Here is a 24,917-nt window from a genome sequence, read left to right as displayed (position 1 = left end):
TGTAGAGTGTGAGGGGATCTTGACGTTGATCGGCTGGTTTGTGAGGGTATTGCGGGGGATTTGCGGCGAGGTAATTGAGCGAGGTCAGAGACCTAGCCTCAACTTGTGTAGACATTTTTATCAGAAAGAATAAATGTCTTTGTGTTCCGCTTCAAGTGTGCCCAAGCAGAGGGGCAGGAAGAGGTGGTTGCGAGTATATCTGGCTCGATGTAGGTTGGCGGAAGGATTTCCGGGTGGTTAAGTGTTTGTTGTGGTGGTGTGGTGTGGTGTGTGAGTGAAAAGGGTGGCTGAGCCAAGAGGTGATGTGAGGCGGGAGGTTCACAGCCCGCCCGCACTTGAAGAGTACTCAATAGGTACTCCCTTGTGCCTTATGGATACTCAACTCAAGGGCCAAATGCCGTGGACGACGGGGATGTGAGCAGCGAGCGAGAGGGGAGACCAGGGAGCTGGCGCTGTCAAATGTCACGGCTGGAGCTGGTGTGGGTCAGGAAAACGGGGTTGTGATGGAGAGTTTTTGTAAAAAGGTTGAGCTTAAATGAGGGAAAAGATTTACTTCATCTAGTAAATCTCACTTGGCTCGGTCTCTCTCTCGTTCGGTTTGTATACGGCGACGGGTGTGAGTGGTAAGTGTTGGTGGTGAATCTTTTGTTTGTTGGACACAATGCGAGTGAGATTGGTGAGTGTGATGAATTTGGCAATGCAAAAGTGAATTTCGGATGCAGAGCGCTGTAAAGAGTATCGCGTAGTCGGTGGTGGTGGATGAAATCTGAGCGAGATGTGATCAACCTGCAGCTGCAGGACGGGTGGTTGGGGGCGTTTGAATTAAAAGACGGCGAGGGCTGACGTGGATGCAGTCTCGCAGAAAGACGAACGAGCAAGTAGAAGAGGGGCGAATGAGAGATACTAATATCGCGCGTGTGTTGCCTGGTGGGTACGAAGTACGGGTATCTTGCTGCTCGATGCTCCAGTTGTTTGCTCGCGTGTATTCGTAGAGAGTGGGAGTAAAGCGAGGGAGTGAGAAGTGGTTGGCTCGTTGTGCTGGCGATGAGGTGTACCTTACTTCGTTTTTTCTATTGTAAGTACTATGAGGCGAGTAGACCCTTCAAAGAAGAAACGAGAAAAATAGAAACGACGGGCAGGACAAGAGAAGCAAGTCCCCGGATCTGCAGTAGCGGCGCGGAAGGGATGTACGGGAATATGGTGCCTGGCGAGCCGCAAAAAAAGGGCCTGTCGTCTTCTCTCTTCTTCCAAGTTGGCAAAGACGAAAGCTCTCAAGTTGCTGGGATGTGTCGGCACTGTTTGGATCGCTTTCAACTGCGGAGACCGACGGTCCCTTGGTAAGAAGCGTGGAAGCGAGCTTTCTGCTTAATGCTTGTCTCTCTTTCTCTTTCTCTGTCGACTTGGCGGGTTGAGACTCATCCAATGGCAAAAACGAGTCGTAAGCTGGATGTGGCTGTGCTGTGCTGTGTTGTGCTATGCTGCGCTGGGCTGGGCTGCAATGTGATGAAAAGTAGCGAGATGGCGGCGCTGGTGACTTTGCAGCGCGGTGCTGTGTACGTGTCCGTTCCGTAACCTTGGTGATGAAAGGTCTTGAAGGTCGTCTTTCTTGGTGCCGGCGCCGGTGCGATGTTATTTGATTACTTCTGAAGCTTTTCTAAAGCCCGGGAGGGAGAGACTGTGCTCCCAATGCCGTGATGGGTTCGGAGTCAGCGACGGCACCTGAAAAGGCTGAAATTAATGATCTGGGCTTGACAGGGTCCAGAGCTTTGTCTTGTGAAATGAGAGTGGGCAGTTGGTGGTTTGTGCTGTTCTTGGCATGAGATGGGAAGATGAGGTTTTGAGCAGAAGTGAAGATGCTGACTCTGCGAGTTTGGTGGTGGGAGGCAAGCTCTTTCCCCTCTTTTCACGTCTCGATGCTTCAGAAGTTCAGTCTGAACTTTGTATGCATCGGAGAGTTGCGATATGCATGGAAGATCTTCTCGGGAGGATTTTGGGGGACTTGGGGCGGGAAGAGAGGGGGTTTGTGCTATTTTTTGCATCCTTTTCTTCGCGGAACTCTGCAGATTTCTAGTGTGGGTGACCTTCTGTACAACAATACACGAATAGCAGTAAGTGGGATGGCTAGACTATCCGTACGTACACGACTTGAGCACCTCAGTGAGAACTGAGCAGCCCTGCCATCTCCCATGCTTCAGCTCTTGCTTGAACTAGCGCCAGAGCTTCATCGAGGCTGATTGTGCTCCGTGACTGGCCACATAATGTCTCGCCTCTCACGCGGGATGACGACCAATGGTCTCGGATTCCCTCTTCAGGGTCCCATGAACGCCTGAGATTGTCCACAACTGAAACCAAACCTCCAAGTGATCGTGCCGCAGCCGCATTGAATATCACTACCTAGTGGTTCATATTTCATCTTCCCCTACACGAGTATATGTCGATGAGGGGATGCAAAAGTCTCTAGAGGGTTACATTCCTATGCGGGTAGGGCCAGGACATGCTGGGGACCAAGGGGCCCGAGCTGGGAGGAGCTTTCCCTTACGAGGATGTCCATTGCACAAGAGGTTTGCAGCCCATTTGACTCTGACGAATAAGCATATCCGCATGAAGATCAACGTCACTTGAAAGGCATCCACAGGCTCTCTGGAGCTGGGCAGTCAAAGCAGTCTCAATCTCAAGAGTCAGTTATCGTAGGGCTCAAGCGGGGGGGATCCCTTCATCACTACTCCCGATCCTATCCCCGTCTCATGGAAGGCCTTGCGGGTTGCTATCGAACAACTCAGTCATCTCTTCTAAGCACTTGGAAGTTCTTGAATGGCACAGTGGTTGGTAAGTTACGGCATGGCTGTACAAAGATTGGTTCAACAGCCAGTGCCCGTATTCCCGCATACATAGACAATAGCCGCCTCGAAACGTCAAGCATCTCACAATTGTGACGCACCGCACCGGATCTTCGGTCGTATCCACGTCAACTTCAAGGGTCCAGGTCCGCTGTGGCGTCGATGAGACTATATGGAGTACTGTGTAACTGTCCACAACCGCCCGCGCATAGGTACCGCAAGACCCTGGACACGGCAATGCCAGGGACCCCGACATTGCGCGTGTTGTCCCCTGTGCGTCGTGCCTGGGCCGTAGCTGGCTGACTGTGCCGTAGGAATGTCAAAAGACTTTGCGCTGAGCCACACTTGCGCCCCTGGAAAACTTGCCGTCTGCCATCTTTTGCTGTCTCGAATACCTTAAGTAAGCTGAGACTCTCCCCTATGTGGAGTCTAGCTTCGGCCTCTTCGCTGACTCGGAACTGAACATGCTGCCGACGAGCGAGGCATGTCCTTGCCGGCCAGCTGGCAGGTGGGAACTCGTCAACCTCGAAGGCTTGGGTCTCCCAGCTTCGTCTCGCGGACGTGGCTGACTGCTCACCTGTCGACCGTTCCAAGGCTTGATGGCCCCTATTTCCGCGCCAGCCGTTCTTTCGGTCACTTTGCGTGCACCACCTTTGCGCACACGATCATGATCACAGTGGGCGACGTTGACGATGATGTGTACGAGGGAGGTTAAGGTTGATAGTGATGTCACTCACCCCGGCTAGGTGAACATCAATGGAGACGGCCAGCTGGGTTTTCTTGTCTCTCTCTGCGCGCATCTGTGCTATTTTTCGCATTGTTCGTCACCAAGGATGTTGATCCGTGACGAATCCTATGATCTCACGCGACGAACACCTCCACTATCGCGGTCACTATGTGAATCCTCATGATCCAATGCCAGGGTGATAGCTTCGAGCACAGCCGGGCGTCCAAATGAATCCTCGCCTTCTTGGGATGGAGGTTGTGGTAAGTTCATACTGTGATGACTGTGTGCACATGTCAGAATGGTCGAGTTATCAGCTACTGTCTGGTGAGAAGATCTGGCCATTGACATCGTCTGCTCGTCATTCCGGAGAATTCAAAGGGTCAATCAACGGCGATCTTGGGGTCTGGGGGATCCAAATAGGTGGGAAGAAAACCCAAGCGGACGGCACGGCAGTTCCCAAGTTTCCACCGGTCGCCAAGGAGGTTCCAAGACCGGTCCCGTCACCGCGCAACCAACTCGACTTGTGAAAAATTGGCCGTGTGCATGATGCATCCGGCCCCGTGCGTGCGAAACTACCGAAGACCGAGAGAGAGAGAGAGAAACAGAGTTTCGGCACCCGACGATGCGAGGTTGAAAATCTGCCCAGCACCAACACTTTAACTTTCTCTCTTGACTTATATCATTGTTCAAGTGTGAATCGAGTGCGAAAAACGTCCTCTAAAAGGAATTGAATACCGTCTCGTTGGATACGACGTTTCGACGTTTCCAAATGCTTACCGGCTGTTTTTCCCTATTCAGTCCTACTTTACTTTACCCCTTTGTTTTAAAGAAATTGATTGCTTACGTCACATGGCGGTTATCCGGCAGTCGCCCACTTACAAGACCGGGTGGGAATAGTCCGTCGTTTCTCATTCGATTTTTCACTTGAGAGAGTCAGGGGCTCACTCTATTTATCAGTACTCACTGCGATTCATGACTTTTTTACTCATGTGGATGTGCTTGGCAGGCAAGTCGTGGGAATCGCTGCCACCAAATTTTACCTCAAACGCAAACTCATAAGACTATCACCTTCATCATCATTATCATCATCAGGGCCAAAGGCCAAGACAGAGTCCTTCTCAGACCAAAATGTAACATGCCCATTACTGACAATTGATCGGATACCACCCCGATATTGATGGTCCCTGCCGACACATGAGCCGCGCTACCACTGGTGGGAGAATGTACGACTCCAAAAGTAGATTGGCTTCGTGACATCGTGGTTCGGTCCAACTGCCGACTTGGCTTGTGGAGGATCCCAAAGAAGAATCTCTCCTTCAGATTTCCCCAGCATGAAGCTAAAGTCATGAGCTCTCTTCGGATTCGCTTTCCTTAATATGGCTAAACGGCACTGCGGGCGAAAAAGGTCATTCGCCTACGAAGCGCAAGATCCATTATATATTGTTCCTAACTTTCTAGAGTCTCCCAGTGAGAGTGTAGTATCCGCCATGAAAGCCTACCTTGAGACTTTTTGAAAGGGCAGTAATTTCCCGCCTATCGTACTCGGTTTGCCGCCACTGGCCCGACAAGTTGGGCCTTTCAAAGCTATAACGGTCTCAAATAAGGGGCCACCTTATTCCAGACTCGGCCGAGCATGGCAGGGCTCGACTCGGCTAGTGTTTCCAACAAACAACTACAACGCCATTTTGGCCCCTCTTTCACGACGATGGACCAACAGGAAAGATTCTTCCATCGAATCCAACAATGTTCCTCCGGAATTTTACATCCCATGTTCTTGTCGTCCGAACCGATCCACCACTCTACTTCGGGCCCCTCAACGTAGCATCCTCTGCCGTGACCCTAGTCTTGGTCCTCTTGGACGACAAACATACGCGATGGACTACTCCGTGTGCTACCGTACCCATCAGGAATCCGAATGGAGAACATCCCCGTCCATGCCAAAGTAGGCGGGCCAGAACACACTCCCTCTCCTTTTGGGACTCAACTGCGTTGCATCAAACTCCTCTCATCTCGTCAAGCGGCTCCCACGCTAGGAATGTTGGGGACTGAAAGGCCAAGACTCTGAATGTCCTGTATAAAGATGCCTCTCCTCGAGTGTCAGCCTCTTTAATCTTGGTTCTAGTCTCCAGCACATACGTTCACTTCTTCAGCCCTTTTCACAAACCTTTTACATTCGTTCTCCAATCCAGTCCTTCGCTTCTTCAAAACAAACCCACTACCGCAACAATGCAGTTCGCTACTTTCCTCTTGGCCGCCCTCCCGGCCACCACCATGGCCTTCCCCGGCCTCTTCCGCCGCGAGGAGCCCTCCAACAACGTCGCCAAGCGCGACTCCTGGGGCGGCGCCGTCTCCCTCGGCCCCACCACCTCCACCATCATCAACGCCGTCACCTACCTGACCCCCGGTGCTGCTCCCCCCACCCAGGCTGGTGTCCTCTTCCTCTGGCCCGGCATGTCCAACGGCACCGGCAACCTCGTCCAGACCACCCTCGAGTCGTGGCCCGACAACAGCTGGTGCGGTGCCGTCGCCGGCGAGTGGTGCGTCCGTGCCTCCGTCTTTGGCTCCTTTGGCCAGATCGACAGCACGACCTCTGCCCCCGTCAAGGGAACCCAGAAGATCAAGATCGAGTACGACCTCCTCGACGACAACGACACCTGGCGCCAGACCGTCACCGACACTGCCACCAACAAGGTCATCAGCACCCTCGACCACAAGGACGGCCCCTTCATGAGAGGATACGGAACCGGCACCGAGTGCAACGACGGCTGCACCGGTACCATTGCTGAGCAGATCTACTCCGACACCACCATCACTCTCTCCAGCGCCGATGCCAACTTTGGCAAGACCATTGGTGTCAGCCAGGGTGCCACCTACACCGGACTCGCTGCCAGCAACGGCAACAAGGTCTGGAAGATTGCCACCATCAAGGTCCCCAAGATGCAGTAAATGCATTAGCAACTTAAGCCTGCGGCTACTACAAGAAGGATTGGTTTCACTGTATATACTACATAGTCTTTGACAGACTAGGAAGACGTGCCCATGGCTGCTTCCAGGTTCCATAATTCAACCTCTTGCCATGCAATATGTTTGATCCGTCGCCGTGACCGACTTTTGTCGACAATTCGTCAACATTAAAAAGAACAAAGCCCTATCGCATATAGTATACAGAATATAAAACTTTGAATGACATGAATGATGTGTGAATTAAGCTTATGTTGTTTACCCCATCTGCCCGTGCTGAACTCAAATTAAGGTTTGGGAAAGAGAATGTGCTCTGATGATAACATTTAGTTTATGCTTCAATGAATCGTGTAGGTAGTGATGTGGCAAGTCAAACAAGGGCAGTCTTAAATAAACTGTTTCTTGGAAATCGGTATCTAGAAAGCAGATCAGCTTATTGCTCCAAAAGAGAACTTCCTACCATTGAGCAGCGTGAATATTGCCTGTCTTTCCGAAATTCGTGAAAATGACCGCGACGACCCTGTAGACTCGAGCAGGTATCTCAGCTAAAAAGCAAAGTTGCAAGATCAAGTTTTTTGCGTTGCTAACAATAAATATCGTCATAATCTTCACGTCAGGGATTCATATTGAGTTAATACAGATGTGAAATATGCTGTATTGGAACTACTAATCCAAAAGCATACTAGGAACAAGATAGCATCGGTAAATACTCTCCAAATTTCTGTTTCGTTTACCTTCATTGTTTGAGAATAGAATGGAATTCATATTCAAGAAATACATTCCAGACATGTTTGTCGGATAAAACTCATATGCTATGTCTAAGACTCCAGCAGCCTGGATCAAGCGTTTGACGCGCATTTGGACTGGTCCTGAAATCAGCTCATATAGAAGTTTCCATCAAGACCATCCGTTTTCGTCGCTGGCCAAAACAAGACGGCGGGTTGAAAACCAAATATCGCGCCTCCGGTATCTCGGATGGCCACGACAATAACATCAACTTTTGTCAATGCCCTCCACTTTTCATCTATGCCAACAAGAGGCAGTATGCGCCACAATATAGACTGGTTGGTTCTGATACACTGTTGATCTTATGACCACCTCTGTAATAGTGGTCAGTCCAGACTGGAAGCCAACGTGCCTGTTTATGCTCGCGTTTGTATATTATGGACTCCAAAGATGACTAGCTGAGAAACGAGGTATTCAGTTACAGGTATGACAGAAAATGTCTAGTTGATAATCCCTAGATTAAAGACGCATCCTCCATGTGATATGTAGACACTCGAAGAAAGGTTGCTGTTGATGTAGGTCATCATTGTCTCGGCATCTCGGTGTAGTGGTGAGGTACCTCGGTGTGTTGATAGTATGCACGGTCAGCGGCCAAGATGTCGTCAGACCACTAGCTGGTACGTACCATTCGGCTTTCCAGAGTCTCCACATCCCGCGATCTCGGACGCAGGACTGCACCTGCACGTCAAGCTTCCTCCAAAAAAAAAAAAAAGAGTGCCCGTCCGGCAGACAAACTCCAGCACGCTCCGCAGATCCTCCTCCTCCTCCTCCAAAATGTCGACCGCGACGAGTGCCACCGCGGCGACCAAGGATGAGTCGCAGCCCGTCAAGAAGGGTGGACCGACGGTCCTGCGATCCATTCTGGCTGGATCTACGGCCGGCGCTGTTGAGATTGGTGAGTCCCTCTACTCTTTGCGGTGCCCCGATGACGCACCAATATAGCACAACAAAAAGCTGACTCTCATGACACAGCCATCACGTACCCTGCCGAATGTAAGACGACCACAACCGATTCCCCAACTGCGATTGACACTCTAACCCTTCCTCGACAGTTGCCAAGACCCGGTCGCAGTTGAACCGAAACTTGGGCGCCGGACAGAAGCTGCCGTGGCCGCCATTCGGCGCGCAATGGTACGCGGGATGCACCACGTTGATCATTGGAAACTCGCTCAAGGCGGGAATTCGTACGTGAAGCAGCTATCCCGGGGCAATTGTCTCGTGCTTGCTGACGCCCGATATACAGGATTCGTTGCCTTTGACCAGTACAAGACACTCCTCTCCGACGCCGACGGCAACATCTCTGGCCCGAAGACGGTCATCGCCGGCTTCGGCGCCGGTGTGACAGAGTCGGCCCTTGCTGTCACTCCCTTTGAGAGCATCAAGACTACGCTGTGAGTCTTTTTCTCCGCGCCATCAATGGCACTCCATCATTGCTGACAACGTGATCGCAGTATCGACGACAAGAAGTCTGGTAAGCCGCGAATGAAGGGTTTCCTCAGCGCCGTCCCCATTATTGCCCGCGAGCGCGGTCTCCGCGGATTCTTCCAGGGCTTCGTGCCTACGACGGCTCGCCAGGCGGCCAACAGCGCTGTCCGGTTCAGCGCGTACAACGCCCTCAAGCAGATGGCCGAGTCCTACACGGCACCGGGGGAGAAGCTGGGCGCCGTAGGCACGTTTGCCATGGGCGGCATTGCGGGATTAATCACAGTCTACGCCACACAGCCCCTCGACACGATCAAGACGCGCATGCAGAGTATCACGGCACGGCAGCAGTACGGCAACTCGTTCCGATGCGCTGCCATGATCCTGAAGCAGGAGGGTGTCTTGACGTTGTGGAGTGGGGCGCTGCCGCGTTTGGCGCGTCTTGTGGTGAGCGGCGGTCTCGTCTTCACCATGTACGAGAAGAGCATGGATCTCATGAATAAGGTCGACCCTGAGGGAAGATACATCTAAGAAGGACTTGCTACAGAATACAATGGCGTTGAGGTTCTAGGTTTTGTTTTGTTTTGGTATAGATAGTTCCACTATACAGGGTACAGATTTTGTACAAGATATGGTACATAGGGCCTAGACAATCATGTCAAGCATGCCCCTGCTATGTAGAAGGCTTCCTTTCCGCTGTTGGATGCCATTATTGGTGGTGCCTTGTGTTTGTGTGTGTGTCGTCGTTTTCTTGTGTTGTTCTTTCTTTATTCCATCATCATTGAAGCCTGAACATGCCTGACAGCTTCTTGGACATGTTTTGTAGCCATCCTCGCGTCGGGGCCTCCTCGAGCTCTCTCAACAGGTCTTGGAAGTATGTCGGCTGGCTTTCGGGCTTCAACAGCTCGCCATTGAGGGGGAACTATGCGATGTATGTTAGAGGTTTGCAATTACAGACGAGAGGTCTTGGTACAGCTTACCCTCTTCTTGAAGCGATCGTCGGTGAGGGCAAACATGGCGTTGGCCTGCTTCAGCTCCTTGGCCTCGTCAACGACATTGGGCTTGGTATACCTCCTCTCGATGCCTCTCTGGATGATTTCGCTGAATTGGGTCTCGGGGCGGAGGTTGTCCTTGGGCCACAAGGCAAGGGCAGACCTCATGTGCTTGTACGCTTGCTGTGGGAGGATGGTGTTAGTGAGGGTGACGCGATGGTTGGGAAGGGCGTGAAGGGAGGCAGAGAGGAGAGACATACACTCGTTGTGCGCGACATGGCGGCGATATTGGGATGAATTAGAGAATGGAGGTGAGTACCGAATGCCGTCTACCTTATCATGGTCTCACCGCGGGGCAATGAGGCAGCAGTGGATAGATAGAGGGGGTGGGTGCGGCTGTGGAGGGCGAAAGTCGCGGTAGCTTTAGAATCCCATCAACGACGTCAAGGATTTCGCATCAGATGGCAGGCCCGGCCGCAGACGTCGAAGAATTCATTTCGTCGGAGCTAAGGGAATGCGCTGCATCGGCGCTTACCGAACTGGTCAAAGTGGAGACGAGATGGCAAAAGACGTGAATGGCATTGGGTGGATTACTCAGACGACTGTGATTGGAGGGATAGATCTCTAGTGGTCAGGGGGTCCGATAGGTGAGGTGGACCGAAGGGAGTGGGGCACGTGTGGAACCAGGGAGTTGGCCTACCTTATGCGCATGACTCCTGCCTGAGGCATTAGGCAGCATAGTACGTACCTATCTGTTGTCTTTGTCAGCCACCCAGACCACCAAAGAGGCAGCCATTGACAGTCAAGCAGTCACCGTTGTGGCAGCCCAGATTCCCGCAGCGGACTCGGAGCAACACAGAATTGACCCCCGTGCCCCCTCAGTCTCAATTTGTTCCAGCACATTCCCGCGGATAAGGTAAGGTACGAGTACGTATACGTAACCCCCATGGCCCCCTAACAGTGACACTGAGAACTGTCTCCACCTCCACTGCCACAGGGGCTTTTTAGCGTTAGAGTCGTATCTTAGGTAATCCACTTCACCGCAGCGAGACGAGGCGAAGCGAAGCGAACCAGCGACAGACCAGCACCCGGGTCGTGCGACAATCCCGACACTCCTGACCACCTCCTCCTGTATTCGTACACCATACACCACCTAAGGAAGGGTATCTTATAGCGTACTGCTACGCCTTGACTGACTCTCCGACGTTCATCACCACAGACGAACCGAGCCAACGTTGATGGCGTAGTCCTTTTTCCTCCGAACCAACACCCTTTTTTTCTTCAGCACAACACCACCATCGTCGTTCCTTTTTGTCGCCTCACCCCTCCGATTTCTCCTACGATCCTCGCGAAACGATTTCTCGCCTTTTTTCCTTTTCATTTTCCGCCCTGTTCCTTTCGAAGAACCGCCTCCGTATTCCCGACTTCTCCTTACCTCCAACGCCTCTTCCCCCCCCCCCCCAATTACTACACAGCGCTAGCCGTCTTTTCCCCCAGTGGCGAAAGGGGCGCCCCGAGTCCTACGGTTTCAAGACAACGAAATAGAGAAAGAGAAAACAAAAACATTACACAACATTCGTCAAGATGGCTGGACGTTATGAGCGGGTATGTTGTGTCCCAAACCCGACACTTTTCCTTTCCCATTCTCGTTGTGGTTCGCTGACAGTGTACTCCTTGCAGGTAAACGCCCAAGACGAGGACGACTTCAATAGCCCCAACTCCGCACCGCCAAGTCACGCGCAAACAGTGCCAAACTCTCCACCCCCGTCCTTTCACTCGAGAGCATCATCGCGCGATCGTGCCGCCCATGGTGTTGACTCTACCCTCGCCGACGCATTCGATACCGATGGAGACGAAAGCGATGACGACGCCGACGACAGGCAAAGATTAGTCCGCGCCGACTCCACCCTGACCTCCCGCGACACGTCCCGCACCGTTTCCTCCGAGTCAAGACCCCAGCCCGATAGGCAGGTCACCCAGCTTCCTCCCACCACTGCATCGGCAGCAGCAGGCGGACCTACGACGCCATTCCGCATTTACGGCAGCGGTATCCAGAATGAGGGTGTCTTTTCCAACTTGACGGCGAAGCCTGAGCGGGGAGGCGAGACGAAGGAGGAGCAACCTCCGGTACGTTCAATCCACTGCCACCACTTCCACATCTTGCATGCGGAAAGACGGCAAACATTTTTGAAGAACATGATGTACTGACCAGACCTATAGACGTATGAACAAGCCGCTGCTGATGCTGCACCCCCCTACTGGGAGACGACTATCCTAGCCCCAGGCCTCGGCGGACCCGACGAAGTCTACATTGATGGAATGCCCGTCGGATCTCTTTTCAGTTTTGTCTGGAACGGCATGATTTCCATGTCCTTCCAGGTTGTCGGCTTCATCCTCACATACCTCCTCCACTCGACTCACGCGGCCAAGAACGGTTCCCGTGCCGGTCTGGGCATTACGTTAATTCAGTACGGTTTCTATATGAAGGGCACAACGGAAGGCGACCACCCGCCCAAGATGAACGGCCAAGACGGATACGCGGCACCGCCGGACCCGAACTCTCACAGCTTCGACCCCAACGCGGTTACGGGAGAGGGCGGCGGTGGTGTTTCGGACATTACCGGACAGGAGTGGATTGCGTACATTTTGATGGTTGTCGGATGGTTCGTCCTCATTAGGTCTGTTAGCGACTACCTGAAGGCACGTCGTCACGAGCAGCTCGTTTTGCAGAGCCCCGACCGTGGACTGCCTGTGCCCATCATCGCAGATGGCGAGTCGTCCGAGAGAGTGGTATAGCATTGGCGTTTTCGTGTGTCACAGCGTGACGAAGCGCAGTCAGTTTTTTTTATGTTTCAAAGTGGTTATCGGTCTGGGCCACGAGTCTACGACGTTTGGCATCTCACGCCTTTTCTTTGCGTCGTCAAGTGGGTTTTGGGTGTTTTACGGGAACGGAAATGGGAGCAGGGTAATCTACATAAGGAAGCACAGCAGCAGCTTTCATTCTCGGCATCAATATTGAGGTTTTCTTGGGTACATTACATTCGGGTGTGTCTGATTTACACACGCAACCACAACCGTGACAACGGAATGCTATTCTTCCATACTTGGGTACAAGATATGATGCTCCTTGGATTCCACAGGGCGGTAGAGGCATCTCTTAGTGCTTGCGGCGGGATGATCCGCTTTGTAGGCGGGGTCAACAAGAGAGTTTCCAGGTTGTGAGCTCCCACTTACCCAGGCAGTCTGAACTCCCTGGGTCGCTTATCGACAAGGTTTGAGAGCGCGGGGGATCAACCCACCTCCACCATATTCGCGCTATACCAAGCGCTGTAGCTTTAGCTGTAGCTGTAGCATATCCTGAAGTCCGTTACCTCATGCTGGAAATGGAACTGAATCACCTTCGCCTTTGATTGTCATCTTTGATCTTTCCAACGCACTCATCTTTCTTCCCTTAACAACATCTTCTCGCACACCCTCTACCCAGAGACTTCTTCGCTTCCCTTACCAGACAAAGCGAACTAATATTCCACCACTTAACCCAAGCAAGGACCCGCCACAACGAATACCAGACGCCCTTCAGTCCGGAGAGCTCTTAAGCTTCTCCCGAGCTCAACACGACGACAGACCCCTCGCTTTCTACACCAGACCCCCGCCCCCAACTTCAAGATGGCCTGGCGAAGCTCCGGCGCGACGAACAAGGACCTGGTCGAAAACATGTGGCGGCACGGCCTCATCAAAGACCAACGAGTTAAGGACGCCTTTCTCAAGGTACCTCACCTTTGAAGCTTTCCCGTAGTCACTGCCACAGATGGCTGCTCTGACCTGCTATCTAGGTTGACAGAGCACACTACGCTCCCGCTGCGCCGTACGAAGACTCACCCCAGTCCATAGGCCACAAGGCCACCATCTCGGCACCTCACATGCACGCCAGCGCGACCGAGTCTCTCCTCCCGCACATCCTGCCCTCCGAGACGAGGCCCGCGCCGCGGGTGCTGGATGTCGGGTCCGGGTCGGGATACCTGACGCACCTCCTTGCCGAGCTCGTGGGGGACAAGGGGCTCGTCGTTGGGCTGGAGCATATCCAGGCACTCAAAGACATGGGCGAGACTAATATGGCCAAAAGTGTCGAAGGGAGAGCACTTCTGGACAGCGGCAAGGTCAAGTTCCGGGTCGGTGACGGACGGAAAGGCTGGGTGGAGGCGCCGCGGGACGGGGAGGCGGGTGATTCCACGGGGTGGGATGCCATCCACGTTGGTGCTGCTGCGGCGGAGCTTCACCAGGAGTTGGTGGATCAGCTCCGGGCGCCTGGAAGGTGAGTTGGGCGAGAGCACTGTTGTCTAGTAAACCAATGCTGACTCTAAGGCAGGATGTTTATCCCCGTCGAGGACGATATTAGCTACGATCAGTACGTTTGGGCCATTGACAAGAAGGAGGACGGGTCTGTTGTGAAGGAGAAGCTATTTGGGGTTCGATATGTACCACTGACTGATGCTCCCAAGGCATGACTTTACGATACCGAGCCAAGATGCAACGTTTATATTCGAGATACCTCATGAACAATAATACTGGAATTTTCTCTTCAACTTGCGTACCAGGAACACCAGCTCTCAAGTAAGATATAGACTTACACTGCGTGTCATACTTTGACCGGCGCACGCCTCATTCAGTCTGCAGAACATCCACATCCATAGGTTTAATACTTCAACGTGTGTTGACCCTGGTAGATAGCATCGAAAAGTGCCGGGGTTGCTCTAATGGATCCCCAGAGACAGTTGATCTGTCTAGGGCCTGCGGGGACCCGAGCTGCATTAGTGGCCACCACGAACACCGCCAGCAACATGCCTTCACCTCCGCATCGGCCAAGCCATATCCTGTGTAGTACAGACACAGAGAGACAATGAGGCTCTTGGAAACCGCCCACGGGTTACAACCGCTCGGGAACTTTGTTATCTACGAAGGAGACAATGCGCCAGACTTTGCCATCCTCTCCCACACGTGGGGAACGGAAGAGGTTACACTGCAAGATGTGCACGATGCTAAAAAGGACATCAGACTGATGGCCGGATACCCCAAGATCACCGGAGCCTGCCGACTTGCCCAGAGTCAGGGGTACGACTACATCTGGATTGATACGTGCTGCATCGATAAGACGAGCAGCGCCGAATTGTCCGAAGCCATCAACTCCATGTTCAACTGGTACGAGCAGGCCAGTGTTTGCTACGTCTACCTCTCTGACTTGGACTACTCGATATACCAGCAGCCCGGCATGTCTGCTCCGTTGGAACTGGCGCTGCGCGAATGTCGATGGTGTACTCGCGGCTGGACACTCCAGGAGCTCATCGCCCCCGACAACGTTGACTTTTACGACAAGAGCTGGCACCTCGTCGGCTCCAAACTCGACGAGTCACTTGGTCCCGCGCTGGCAAACGTCACGGGGATCAGTCTCGATATCCTGAACAAGGCCGTACCCTTGGAGTCGTCGAGCGTCGCCGAGCGCATGCACTGGGCCTCGTCCAGAGTCACGACCCGGAAAGAGGACTTGGCCTACAGCCTTATGGGCATCTTTGGCGTCAACATGCCGCTGCTGTACGGTGAGGGGATGAAGGCCTTTGCGCGACTGCAGGAGGCCATACTCCAGGATACGGGAGATCATTCCATTTTCGCGTGGCACAGCAACTACGAGACGTCAACGCAGGAGGCGGCATTTGACCAGCATATCCTCAGCGGCCTGCTGGCTCCGTCGCCGGTCGAGTTTTCCCAGTTTCAGTACCTTCGCCCGTTGCCGGCGTTCGGGACGACGGGGCAGCAGCCGATCCAGCTTACGAATCAGGGGATTAGGATATCCATGTACCTTGAGCCTGTGGACGATGAACAAGGCGGCGGCGGCGGCGGCGGCGATGGCAGCGCGGCGGACGACTTTTACGCTGTTTTGGACTGCGCTATTCAGGGCGAGAACGGGGATCAGTGTCCGCGCATCATGCTGAGGAAGTTATCGGGGAACCAATACGCCCGGGTCCGGACAGGGAGTGTATGCACGGTTATCCCGGCGCCGGATTCGACGAGGCCGGGGCGGGGTAGCTACAAGACTGTCTTCGTCAAGCGGAGCCCGGCGTATGTTTTACCGGATATCTCGGTCCTCAAGGCGGGGTGGAAGGCGAGTGGCCTCCGGGAGGCGTACCGGGTTGTTGATTCGTATCCCACGGGGCCGTGGGTGCCGAGTTTGGGAATCTTGAGGACGGGGAACCCTCATTTCGAGCCGGTGCTTGCTGGGTTGAGGTTTGAGTCGCCCACGAACCCGCGGATTCAGGTTGATGTAGTCGTCGGGTGGAGGAGGGTGGATGGGGAGTGGAAGGTGTGGTGTCATGCTTGTGAGACGCAGGCTGATTTGGGGGTTGATGTGCTGTGGAGCGACACGCAGTTTGCCGTGTCTGGTGGGTTGGATCAGTTTGTCGAGACGGATGTGGAGGTCACGGTCAAGGTCGGTGGAGTTTTTGACCGGAATTGGAGGAGTAGGGGGTCCGCTCAGGTTAAGAGGCATGAGGTTCCTGTGCGCGTGAGGTTGGTGGAGGTTGATAGGCTGGGGAGGAAGGGGGTTAGAATCGAGTGTTGTGCGCCGTTGCAGCCGCATGTTCCTGGGTATCAGAAGACGGGGCTTTTGCCGTGGGACGAATATGATTGACTCATCATGAACTCTGGATGCAGTGATTGTGATATCGTGAATGATACGTCGAGGTTCAAGCGTGGTGATGGGATGCGGATCGGAAACGTCACCATGGACTTGGATCAGATATCTTTGGGTCTGATAGACTCTATGAGACCATCATCATACCGACATGTCAGATGTCGCAGGGTACCCAGAGATAGCGATACGCCAGAGAATAAGAGGGAAAATGGTAATCAATATTGTAAAGTGACAAAAACGAGGGCAGGTTCCCAGACCATCCACTCCTCGGCCACGTCGCAAAAAGGACGCACGCAGCCTACCCATCCAGTAGTAACCCAAAAACGCCTCATAAATCATAACATCATCTCAAATCTGATTCTGTTCTTCCTCCTTTGCGACATCCGCCTGCCTCGAGTCCATCACCCCGCTTAAATGCGTATACGCTATTACAACGTTGCCAATCTGCGGCATGTGCTTGATGCTCAAAAAGGCCTGGCCGTGATCCATGCCGGCCAGGTACATGAGCTCCAGCTCCCCTTTCCCGCTCCACCTCTGAGGCGTCGTCGCCCACTCAGGTTTGTCGTGCCGCGTGTAGTTGAGGTCGCCAAAGTAGACGTAGCTGGCCACGGCGTCTGGGTCGGTGACGCAGTCTTCGCCGCCGAGGACGACGGTGGTGCGCTTTCCTTGTAGCTGGGGCGTCCAGAGGATAAAGTCTTGCCAACGGAAACGGCGGGCAAGGGTGTGTGCGACCATGGGGTCTGTGGCGACGAACCAGATTTCCCATTCGTTGCCCCATTTCGGTGTGCGCCGTGTGAAGTTGTAGGCCACGGCGGGGAGGTGGAGGAGCAGTGATACGGGGTCGATGAGGACAATGGAGTTGATCTTTGCCGCAATGTCGGGTCTTTGTAACAGCGGAGACATGAAGAGCGTGCCAAAAGAGTTTCCAACAAAGACAAAGTCATCGTAGTTTTGCTGCTTGATGATGGCATCTATGCCGTCGACGAGCTCCTTGGTTGTCTGCAGAGGGGGACAGATTCGGGATGAAACGGGGAGAATCTCGATGCATAATACACCAACGTCCTTTGGAATGCTCCAGAGCCATAGTAGGTACGGGAGCATGCCGACGCCGACGCCGTGCATGAAGAGGATGGGACGCTTGGTCTCTGACGTGTGCGGGCGGCAGAAATAGCTCAACTTCGGGTCGGCAGACTCGTTGGGCGAGAAGAGGGTCATGGGCCGCCATGGGAAGACGGAGAAGAAGGTGTTGCGTGGTTGACGGTAGAATTTGAAGCCTCTGATAAAGAGGACGAGGGTTGCGAAGAGGTCAAGGGTACCGGTGGTCTTTTGAATGTGTTAGTCTCTTACCCGGACTAGTTGAGGACGATGTTAACTGCAATATCACTTACAAGGTAATACATTAAGCTCCGGTGGGTTATTGTAATAGAATCAAAACTGAGGCGCATCGGTGTTGCGTCTCCGAAGCCTCTCTTGATGTTGACTCCGGCCCGCTCTTCGGTTTCCGCAATGTACTCCTCGAGTTCCTCGTCGTGTTCTTGCGGGTTGCCTTGCTTGTCGAACAGTGCCCACATCAGCCAGTCTTTGACATTTTCTCTGCGAATATCGCCGAGCTGGGCGTTGCAGTGCCATTTTCGGATATACTGTTCGACGTCGGGTGCGTGATCCAGTCCCTGGTAGAAGAACCGCCGACGTTCTTCCTGGCTTAGAGGCTCCGGCTGTAGACCGGGTTTCTGTAAACGACGGCGATATGGCACGAACCAGGCAAAGTAAAAGATGATTTCAATGGCGCCAACGACTTCGATGAGGATGGATACGGGATGAGCGATGCCGGGCACACCAGCGAGGGCGAAGATGAACCAAAAGTAGAGGAAGCAGAGAAATCCGAGGTACTGGAAGTATATGACCATGGATCTCACGAGGATGAGTTCCGGAACCGACCTTCCCACGAGCATTTTGTATTAGAGAATGCTGGACGGGGCTAGTGCCTAAGGTAGTTGCGTATAAGAGAGCTCTCTTCGATCCGTCAGAGTCTCTTGGCGTTGACGACGTCTGTCAAGGCCAAGTCAAGATGACTGTGCAGCGGCATGCTGCGATCTTAATACGACGGACAGTTCGAATCGACAAGCCTGGGACCCGCGTCAGAGATCTACGAAACGGCATGGGCCCGGCCTGCAACATGGATGTATCTGGCCGAGGGTGGTTCCCTTTCGCTTTGTCTACGCTTGTGATTTGAAGGGCACAACGGCCATTGGTAAGGGCCACAAACATGCTCAAACCGAACAGAACCCTCCAGGTGCGTTCCTTGTTGTCCGGGCACTGCCTTGAAGCCTTGGACTGTGGAAAGGCAGATTGCGAATGAAAGTTGGGTGATGGAATCGGACGAAACTCAAACCGAAGCGACATGGTGCCACCTCTCAACTGGAGGATTAGTCGTGTGGACTCTTTCGCAGGCTGAGTTCCCTCTCTTGGGTTGTAGGCAAGTGTTCAACGCTCCCACCAATGCCACGCCGAAACGTCACAGTCTGTGCTGTTAAGTTGGGTTGGGGAAGTGAGCTGCGAGATGCTGCAGGGACTTGCTTGTCTCAAGGGTGGGTAGCAAAGTCGTTATAGATCAGGGAGTGATCGGTGAGCTCGAAGCCAATTGCCCGATCCAGTTCTGTACGATGCATTCGCGTGAGGGAGGCGACGGGGGTTGGCTGGTAGCGTGTAAGCTGGGGACAGTAGTGGGACGTGGCAGGTCGGGTCGACATGTGCCATCTCGAGTCGCATAGGTGTCGTATTGCGAAGACGAGCAGAAGTTCATGATGCGTCAAATGTGTGTGCACGGATTCGAGAATACACTCTGGTAGTGGAAGTCAGAGTTGGCCAAGTAAGGCCAGTCAGTTGGGAAGACGAGAGAGTGAATGGCCGGCCGTAGGTTCGGAAAAGATGGTCTGTGTCAGTGAACTATGACCACGCTTTGGAAAGTGTGTTGGATACAGCAAACTTGAGAAGCTTCATCTTGGGAGGCGCAGGGTTTCGGTGATGGAGACTCTGAGAGAGTGGAAGATGTCAGTAGAAGAGCATTGGAGCATTGGATGTTGACGATGGGATCCGAGTCGGATTGTCCAGGGACTTCTCTCCAGCCGGATTTGGAATGCGAGTCGACCCGCTGCCTTCCCAACCAGGCGGCCCTGCCAGTCCGTGTCCTAACTGGACTGAGACTAGCGTCAAGCCACTGGGGTCGAATCCCGCGCAGAGACCCACACCCCTGATCCACACCAGGGTCTATGATTCCGATAAGAAAAAGGTGCCTTGACCCACTATGTTGATCAGAGCATTCCGACTGGACGCCACCAGACTGAGCGGAGGAATATTCCAACCGTATTCCAGCCCTGTGGCCGTGTGGCCTCTTTTGGAGGCATTTCCTTACCCCAAAACAAGTACCGTGGCAGTTGGCCTCGATTCCCCCAAACGCTGCCGCCTACTAACATGTAAGCCATACACGCATATACGGCGATTCGGCCTAACTATGGACTTTCACGGCCCCGTGTGGCTTGCGGACTTTGCATCGAAATCGTGTCCTTCGAGGTCCCCAAGCGGTATTCAAGCGGACTTCTGGTAGGATAAAAAGGCGATGGAGGTCTCGCTTTCCAAGTGGAATCTGAAGACTTGATCATCATTCTAAACCACTACTTTCAACTCTCATCGAACCAGTCTTACCTTCTAGGACAAAAATAATCTTCTTTTCATCTCTTGTCGATCCCAAACACCTCAGTGGAACCGATCTACCAACAACCCCCCGGCCCCGATCCGCCATCCCGCACCTGGTCTCACCTCTCGCATCCGTACTCGGTTCCGTCCCGAAACCCCATCACCTAGGCGCTTACACGGCACGGCACACCACGGATCACTCGCCGACCATGTCTTCCGCAAAGACCATTCTCTTCCTCGGAGCCACTGGCGGCTGCGGACTCTCGGCTCTTCGCCGCTCCCTCGACGCCGGCTTCACATGCATCGCCCTATGCCGCACTCCGTCCAAGCTGACCTCCGTCCTCCCGTCCGAAAAATACCCCAACCTCCGCATCGAACAAGGCAATGCCCACGACGCCGACGTGATTTCCCGCTGCGTCGTCTCGCCCCTTGACGCAACCCGCTTCGTGGATGCTGTCGTCTCCTCCATCGGCGCCTGGTTTGAGCTGCGCAAGATGAACCTCGAGGACGTCAATGTCTGCGAAAAGGGCATGACCGTCTTGCTTGACGCTATCAAGAAGCTGCGCTCTGAAAAGGGCGTCTCTGGACGGCCGCGCATCATTGGACTCAGCAGCACTGGCATTTCCAAGTTTGGGAGGGACACGCCCCTCGTCATTCAACCTCTCTACAAGGGCCTATTGCACACCCCGCACATGGACAAGAAAGCCATGGAGGAACTCCTCTTTGCGAGTGGTGAAGCCTGGACAGTGGTGCGCGCCAGCTTCCTGACCAACGGAAAGGAGCAACCCGCCGGCACGGTCCGGGTTGGCGTCGAGGATCCCGTCAAGGGTGTTGAAGAACTGGCCATTGGGTACAGCATTGCCCGTGAAGATGTTGGCAAGTGGATGTTTGAAAACATCTTGCAAAAGGATGGGGACGACAAATATGTTGCCAAGGTTGCAACTGTCACCTACTAATCACCACTAGGCTGTTGTGTTTCGTTTCGCTTCTCACCATGTTCTTGCTTGGCTTCACATAGACATCTCCTTTCAATACCCTTGTTTTGTATGCTCTGCTTGTTTCATCACTAATTGTCGACTACGAATTACCTCTAATACAATGTTTTGATACGCTTCCTGCTTCCCATCGTGAAACTGATTCCGGCTTGAAAAGGCCCGGGGCATGTCGCTGTTCGCTGGTTTCCAATCGAGACTTTTATCGTCTCCGTCCGCCCTTCAACTTGAGTCATCTTCCAGGAGGCCCATATTGCGCTTAATAAAGTAGACGAGCTGATCTATGCTATCAGGCTCGGTGATCCAGTGGCCGCCATATTCGTATTCGTGCCATTCGACTTCTTTCAAGCCTACGTTGTGTAGCGCCTTGCATAGAGCTCTTCCGTTTTTCACCGGAACCGTTGGGTCGTTGCGGGCGTGGGAAAGGAAGATCGGCGTGTGTGCCATCTGGTAGTTCACATCACCACACTTTATCTTCCACTTGCCATCATCGCCGCCAAAAAGACCTGGTGGGATTTCGTAGGGCGAAAGGCCTGGGTAGGCCCAGCTAGCGTAGCCAATAAGGCCGGCCAAGGCTTTACAACCTATCAAGTAGGCCGCGACAGCTGTTGCGAATCCCTGGCTGATACCGCCCAGGAAGATCTTGTCGGGTGACACCAGGTGGGATTCCCCGTCGATGAGGCGGTTGATGAAGTCGACGCTTTCAAACAGGCCCGGTTCTTGCAACTCTTGTTGCTCGTTTGGGTTCTCTGTAGACCACATATCGAACCATTGGGTCATGTCCGTCTTGAAACGTTTTGATGGGATCGACGGTGCGCTGGGGAAGACCCATCTGAAGGTTGGGAACAGGGCTTGGAGGGTTCGAGGGGGTGGTGGCGCTGGTGTGTCGTCCAGGGGGTTATTGGGTTGTTCAGGGCCATCGGCCAGGATTTGTGCCAGGGCTTCCGAGACTTCGCATTCAAAGAACTCATCTGCAAACTCTTTGCCGTTACTGCCTCTGCCATGGAGGAGAATGACGGTGTGCGTGTGCTCGTAGCCCGGGGCAGGGTCCAGGTGGAAAACGTCTGTGAGGAATGTCATTGTACGGATAGATGTGCTGACAATAATAGGTACCGTTCAGATTGATGTTGATCAAGAGTGGTGTATTCCCTGTTCCAAACGAATAGTGTCGGTGGTGGTGAATTTGCAGATAGGTTGGCTGGTGGTTGGGGGGACGGTCAGGAAGTTGTCCCCTCCACCAATTAATTGCCAGTCACTAGGGTACCTCAAGGTACATGCCTTCCTCCGCTAGAAATGCACCTGCCTCGCTGTGCTTCCCGGGCGCTTCTTGCCGAGTGTACCTTCCATGATGCCCCTTGTTATGCTGCGGAAGGTACCTGCCTCCCTTAATGGGATTCAACAGACTCAAGGTACCTTGTCATGTATCTTCAACATGGAGAGTTATCGAGAAAGGGGGCTGCAAACACATCAACCGAGTATCCTAAGACAAGGTATATTAAAGTGATATTCTGGATTGCCTTTCTTTTTTTAGAAGTGATTGTCGAAAAGCAATCTCCCAGTCGTCGTTTGAGTTTAGACAATAAACCCACAAACACGACCTGCCCGACCTTACGCAACCGGGACATGTGGTGTACTTTGCAAATCATCCAGACGCGACAATCCTACTCCCTCAACATCGTCTGCGAATAAGACCAATAAATTCTTCCTTTGAAGCTTCCGCAAAGCAGTCGAACGTCTTGCTATTTACGAGAGCGAACTTATAAGCACGTGGAACCGGCCAGTATGGTGTCGCTCGCGCCAGAACTGTTGCACATCATCGGACAATACCTTGCAAGTCAACATTTCGAACCTAAAAACACGTTGAGGCCCTTTCGGATGTGGTCTAACTGCCATTACCGTATGGTACCAACAGGCGACCAACAAGAAGACATTGAGGGCTTTGTGTCGCGTCAACAAGGCATTCAAAGATGCATTCAGTGAATTCCTCTACGCCGAGGTCTATCTGGGCTACAATCACTTCGTCAAGGACGACCCTCCACAGAAATGGCTTGTCAAGGAATCCCCAGAAACCCGCCGTATAAAAGTCATCCACTTTCGACCCAAGAGTTCTCTAGGTAGAGAGAAGCCTTGCATGTATATTATGACTCTCAGAATCTCTCAGTCTCTTTCCTCAGCTAGGTAGCTTGTCCAACTACCAAGGTTGGATACCATCCTTGTTCACAACCTTGCCGACATCAGCATCCCGCTCACCCTCAACAACCTGTTGAATCAGCCTGCCTCCCTGGCTCGGCGCACCCGCACCCATCTTCTTCAGCGCATCCGGATTTCCTCCTAAACCTGTAGCTAGGAAACCGGGGGAGATGCACCAAACTTTGACCCCGTCTGCCTTGAGAAGCCAGTGCCAGTTCTGCATGACCATGTTCAACGCAGTCTTACTAGACCGGTATCCGGCTTGAGGGGTGTAGGGTTTAGGCCAGCCGGCAGCCGTCACGGTGCCTGGTTGGAACGGGAGCAGACCGGCGCTTTCGATGCCATTGAGAGTGGATAGTCCGCTGGTGACGAAGAGAAGACGAGGGTCGGAAGATTTGATGAGAAGAGGGGCAAAGGTGTGGGTTATGACGTGTGTTCCGGATGTGTTGACGTCGTATGACTTGTTCATGTTCTGGCGAATAGCTTTGATGTCCTCGGGGTTGTAATTGTGAGGCCCGAAATCATGAGAGGCGCCTAGAAGTTATCCGTCAGACTTATTCTTGGGTCGTGATTGTATCTTGTCCTGGGATAAAGACTTACCGGCGTTGTTGATCAGGACATCGAGCAGCTCATGCTTTTCTTTGACACTCTTGAAAGCGCCAATGATCGAATCATCATCGGCTACATCCACTTGAATAACCTCCAAAGAGCTTTTGGTGGATGGGAATTCCTTCGTGAGTTCACCCAGAGCAGCTTCGCCTTTTTCGAGGGACCTTGATCCGATAATGATGTGGTATACCCTGTCGGACTGCAGCAGAACCTTGACTGTTTCATAGCCGATGCCGGTGTTGGCTCCGGTGATGAGGACAATACGCTTAGAAGACATGGCCGGTTATCTTAGATGGCTTGGTTTATCGGTGAAATGGGACTGTATATAGAAGAACAAGATGTTGTCTAGAAAACAGTAGACTTCCAGCCCTTTTATCCCTCCGCATTGCAGCATGTTTCTAGCTTGAGACAGCTTCAGCCCTAGTCAACGCGCCCGGAATTAGGCTTGACGGAGAGTTTTATACGACAGATGGCTAGATTGCGGGGAAATCATATGCAAAAAGGCGCCAAGAACCCCTTGATCTCTTTGAGATGAGAGTATATAAACCCGAAGTCGCGAAGACATAGATCTCAACGTCAATGATCTTTAACTGCGTCCTCCGGCCCGGCGCGAGTGGATCTCACGCTGTCCGGAGCCGGGAGGGTCCCGATTTGGCTATCTTTAACCCCGTTGGGGTTCTTCGATGAGGGGGTCTTGGACTCTTAACGAGCACTAACAGAAACACAGCTGCGAACGCTTAGAACCGCGATAACCTTCTCTCTTAGGAAGACACAGCGTATGTTCTGCTTAATGTCCCGCCTAGACCGGCCCTCTACGGACCCCACCCCGACGGCAGACTGGAGGACTCGGTAAGCCATCCCGAACGCTGCTAAATGACGTGAGTCAGTGCTGAAGTCGCCTAATGCCCTCAAGCTGTCCATCTTGAGTTTGAGTACGGCGTACCTTAAATTATCTGAAATCGTAGTATCACTGACGAAACAAACAAAGAAGCGGCGGTCATTTCCTTCTCAACTTATCAACGCAAA

The 24,917-nt window shown here is 53.1% G+C and overlaps 10 protein-coding genes across 10 annotated transcripts; 6 read left to right on the top strand and 4 right to left on the bottom strand.

Annotated features, from left to right (window-relative positions):
• Window positions 1-5,790: 5,790 nt before the first annotated feature.
• On the top strand, window positions 5,791-6,510 carry N0V96_009187 (uncharacterized protein; the record flags this gene model as incomplete). The annotated part of the gene is made up of 1 exon (XM_053189126.1): window positions 5,791-6,510. The coding sequence occupies one exon, from the start codon at window positions 5,791-5,793 to the stop codon at window positions 6,508-6,510; it is 720 nt and encodes a 239-aa protein (XP_053053892.1).
• A 1,575-nt stretch (window positions 6,511-8,085) lies between these two features.
• Window positions 8,086-9,264, top strand: N0V96_009186 (uncharacterized protein; the record flags this gene model as incomplete). Its single annotated transcript, XM_065758569.1, has 5 exons — window positions 8,086-8,206; window positions 8,284-8,304; window positions 8,364-8,495; window positions 8,555-8,702; window positions 8,763-9,264. The coding sequence occupies 5 exons, from the start codon at window positions 8,086-8,088 to the stop codon at window positions 9,262-9,264; spliced, it is 924 nt and encodes a 307-aa protein (XP_065612962.1).
• Window positions 9,265-9,511: 247 nt separating this feature from the next.
• Window positions 9,512-10,003, bottom strand: N0V96_009185 (uncharacterized protein; the record flags this gene model as incomplete). Its single annotated transcript, XM_053189124.1, has 3 exons — window positions 9,512-9,655; window positions 9,714-9,908; window positions 9,986-10,003. 3 exons carry the CDS (start codon window positions 10,001-10,003, stop codon window positions 9,512-9,514), a joined length of 357 nt encoding a protein of 118 aa, XP_053053890.1.
• Window positions 10,004-11,309: 1,306 nt separating this feature from the next.
• On the top strand, window positions 11,310-12,521 carry N0V96_009184 (uncharacterized protein; the record flags this gene model as incomplete). The annotated part of the gene is made up of 3 exons (XM_053189123.2): window positions 11,310-11,330; window positions 11,406-11,852; window positions 11,946-12,521. The coding sequence occupies 3 exons, from the start codon at window positions 11,310-11,312 to the stop codon at window positions 12,519-12,521; spliced, it is 1,044 nt and encodes a 347-aa protein (XP_053053889.1).
• Window positions 12,522-13,391: 870 nt separating this feature from the next.
• N0V96_009183 (uncharacterized protein) lies at window positions 13,392-14,230 on the top strand (the record flags this gene model as incomplete). The annotated part of the gene is made up of 3 exons (XM_053189122.2): window positions 13,392-13,493; window positions 13,559-14,037; window positions 14,092-14,230. 3 exons carry the CDS (start codon window positions 13,392-13,394, stop codon window positions 14,228-14,230), a joined length of 720 nt encoding a protein of 239 aa, XP_053053888.1.
• Window positions 14,231-14,622: 392 nt separating this feature from the next.
• On the top strand, window positions 14,623-16,404 carry N0V96_009182 (uncharacterized protein; the record flags this gene model as incomplete). The annotated part of the gene is made up of 1 exon (XM_053189121.2): window positions 14,623-16,404. The coding sequence occupies one exon, from the start codon at window positions 14,623-14,625 to the stop codon at window positions 16,402-16,404; it is 1,782 nt and encodes a 593-aa protein (XP_053053887.2).
• A 351-nt stretch (window positions 16,405-16,755) lies between these two features.
• On the bottom strand, window positions 16,756-18,359 carry N0V96_009181 (uncharacterized protein; the record flags this gene model as incomplete). Its single annotated transcript, XM_053189120.1, has 2 exons — window positions 16,756-17,730; window positions 17,796-18,359. 2 exons carry the CDS (start codon window positions 18,357-18,359, stop codon window positions 16,756-16,758), a joined length of 1,539 nt encoding a protein of 512 aa, XP_053053886.1.
• Window positions 18,360-20,309: 1,950 nt separating this feature from the next.
• On the top strand, window positions 20,310-21,056 carry N0V96_009180 (uncharacterized protein; the record flags this gene model as incomplete). Its single annotated transcript, XM_053189119.1, has 1 exon — window positions 20,310-21,056. One exon carries the CDS (start codon window positions 20,310-20,312, stop codon window positions 21,054-21,056), a length of 747 nt encoding a protein of 248 aa, XP_053053885.1.
• Window positions 21,057-21,314: 258 nt separating this feature from the next.
• Window positions 21,315-22,172, bottom strand: N0V96_009179 (uncharacterized protein; the record flags this gene model as incomplete). The annotated part of the gene is made up of 1 exon (XM_065758568.1): window positions 21,315-22,172. The coding sequence occupies one exon, from the start codon at window positions 22,170-22,172 to the stop codon at window positions 21,315-21,317; it is 858 nt and encodes a 285-aa protein (XP_065612961.1).
• Window positions 22,173-23,283: 1,111 nt separating this feature from the next.
• On the bottom strand, window positions 23,284-24,168 carry N0V96_009178 (uncharacterized protein; the record flags this gene model as incomplete). The annotated part of the gene is made up of 2 exons (XM_053189117.2): window positions 23,284-23,816; window positions 23,883-24,168. The coding sequence occupies 2 exons, from the start codon at window positions 24,166-24,168 to the stop codon at window positions 23,284-23,286; spliced, it is 819 nt and encodes a 272-aa protein (XP_053053883.1).
• Window positions 24,169-24,917: the final 749 nt, after the last annotated feature.

Source organism: Colletotrichum fioriniae, assembly GCF_027942845.1.
Source record: "Colletotrichum fioriniae strain IMI 355084 chromosome Unknown scaffold_11, whole genome shotgun sequence".
NCBI classification, from domain to species: Eukaryota; Fungi; Ascomycota; class Sordariomycetes; order Glomerellales; family Glomerellaceae; genus Colletotrichum; species Colletotrichum fioriniae.
The sequence above is the reverse complement of the archived record's forward strand: the minus strand, read 5'-3'. Positions and strand labels throughout refer to the sequence as shown.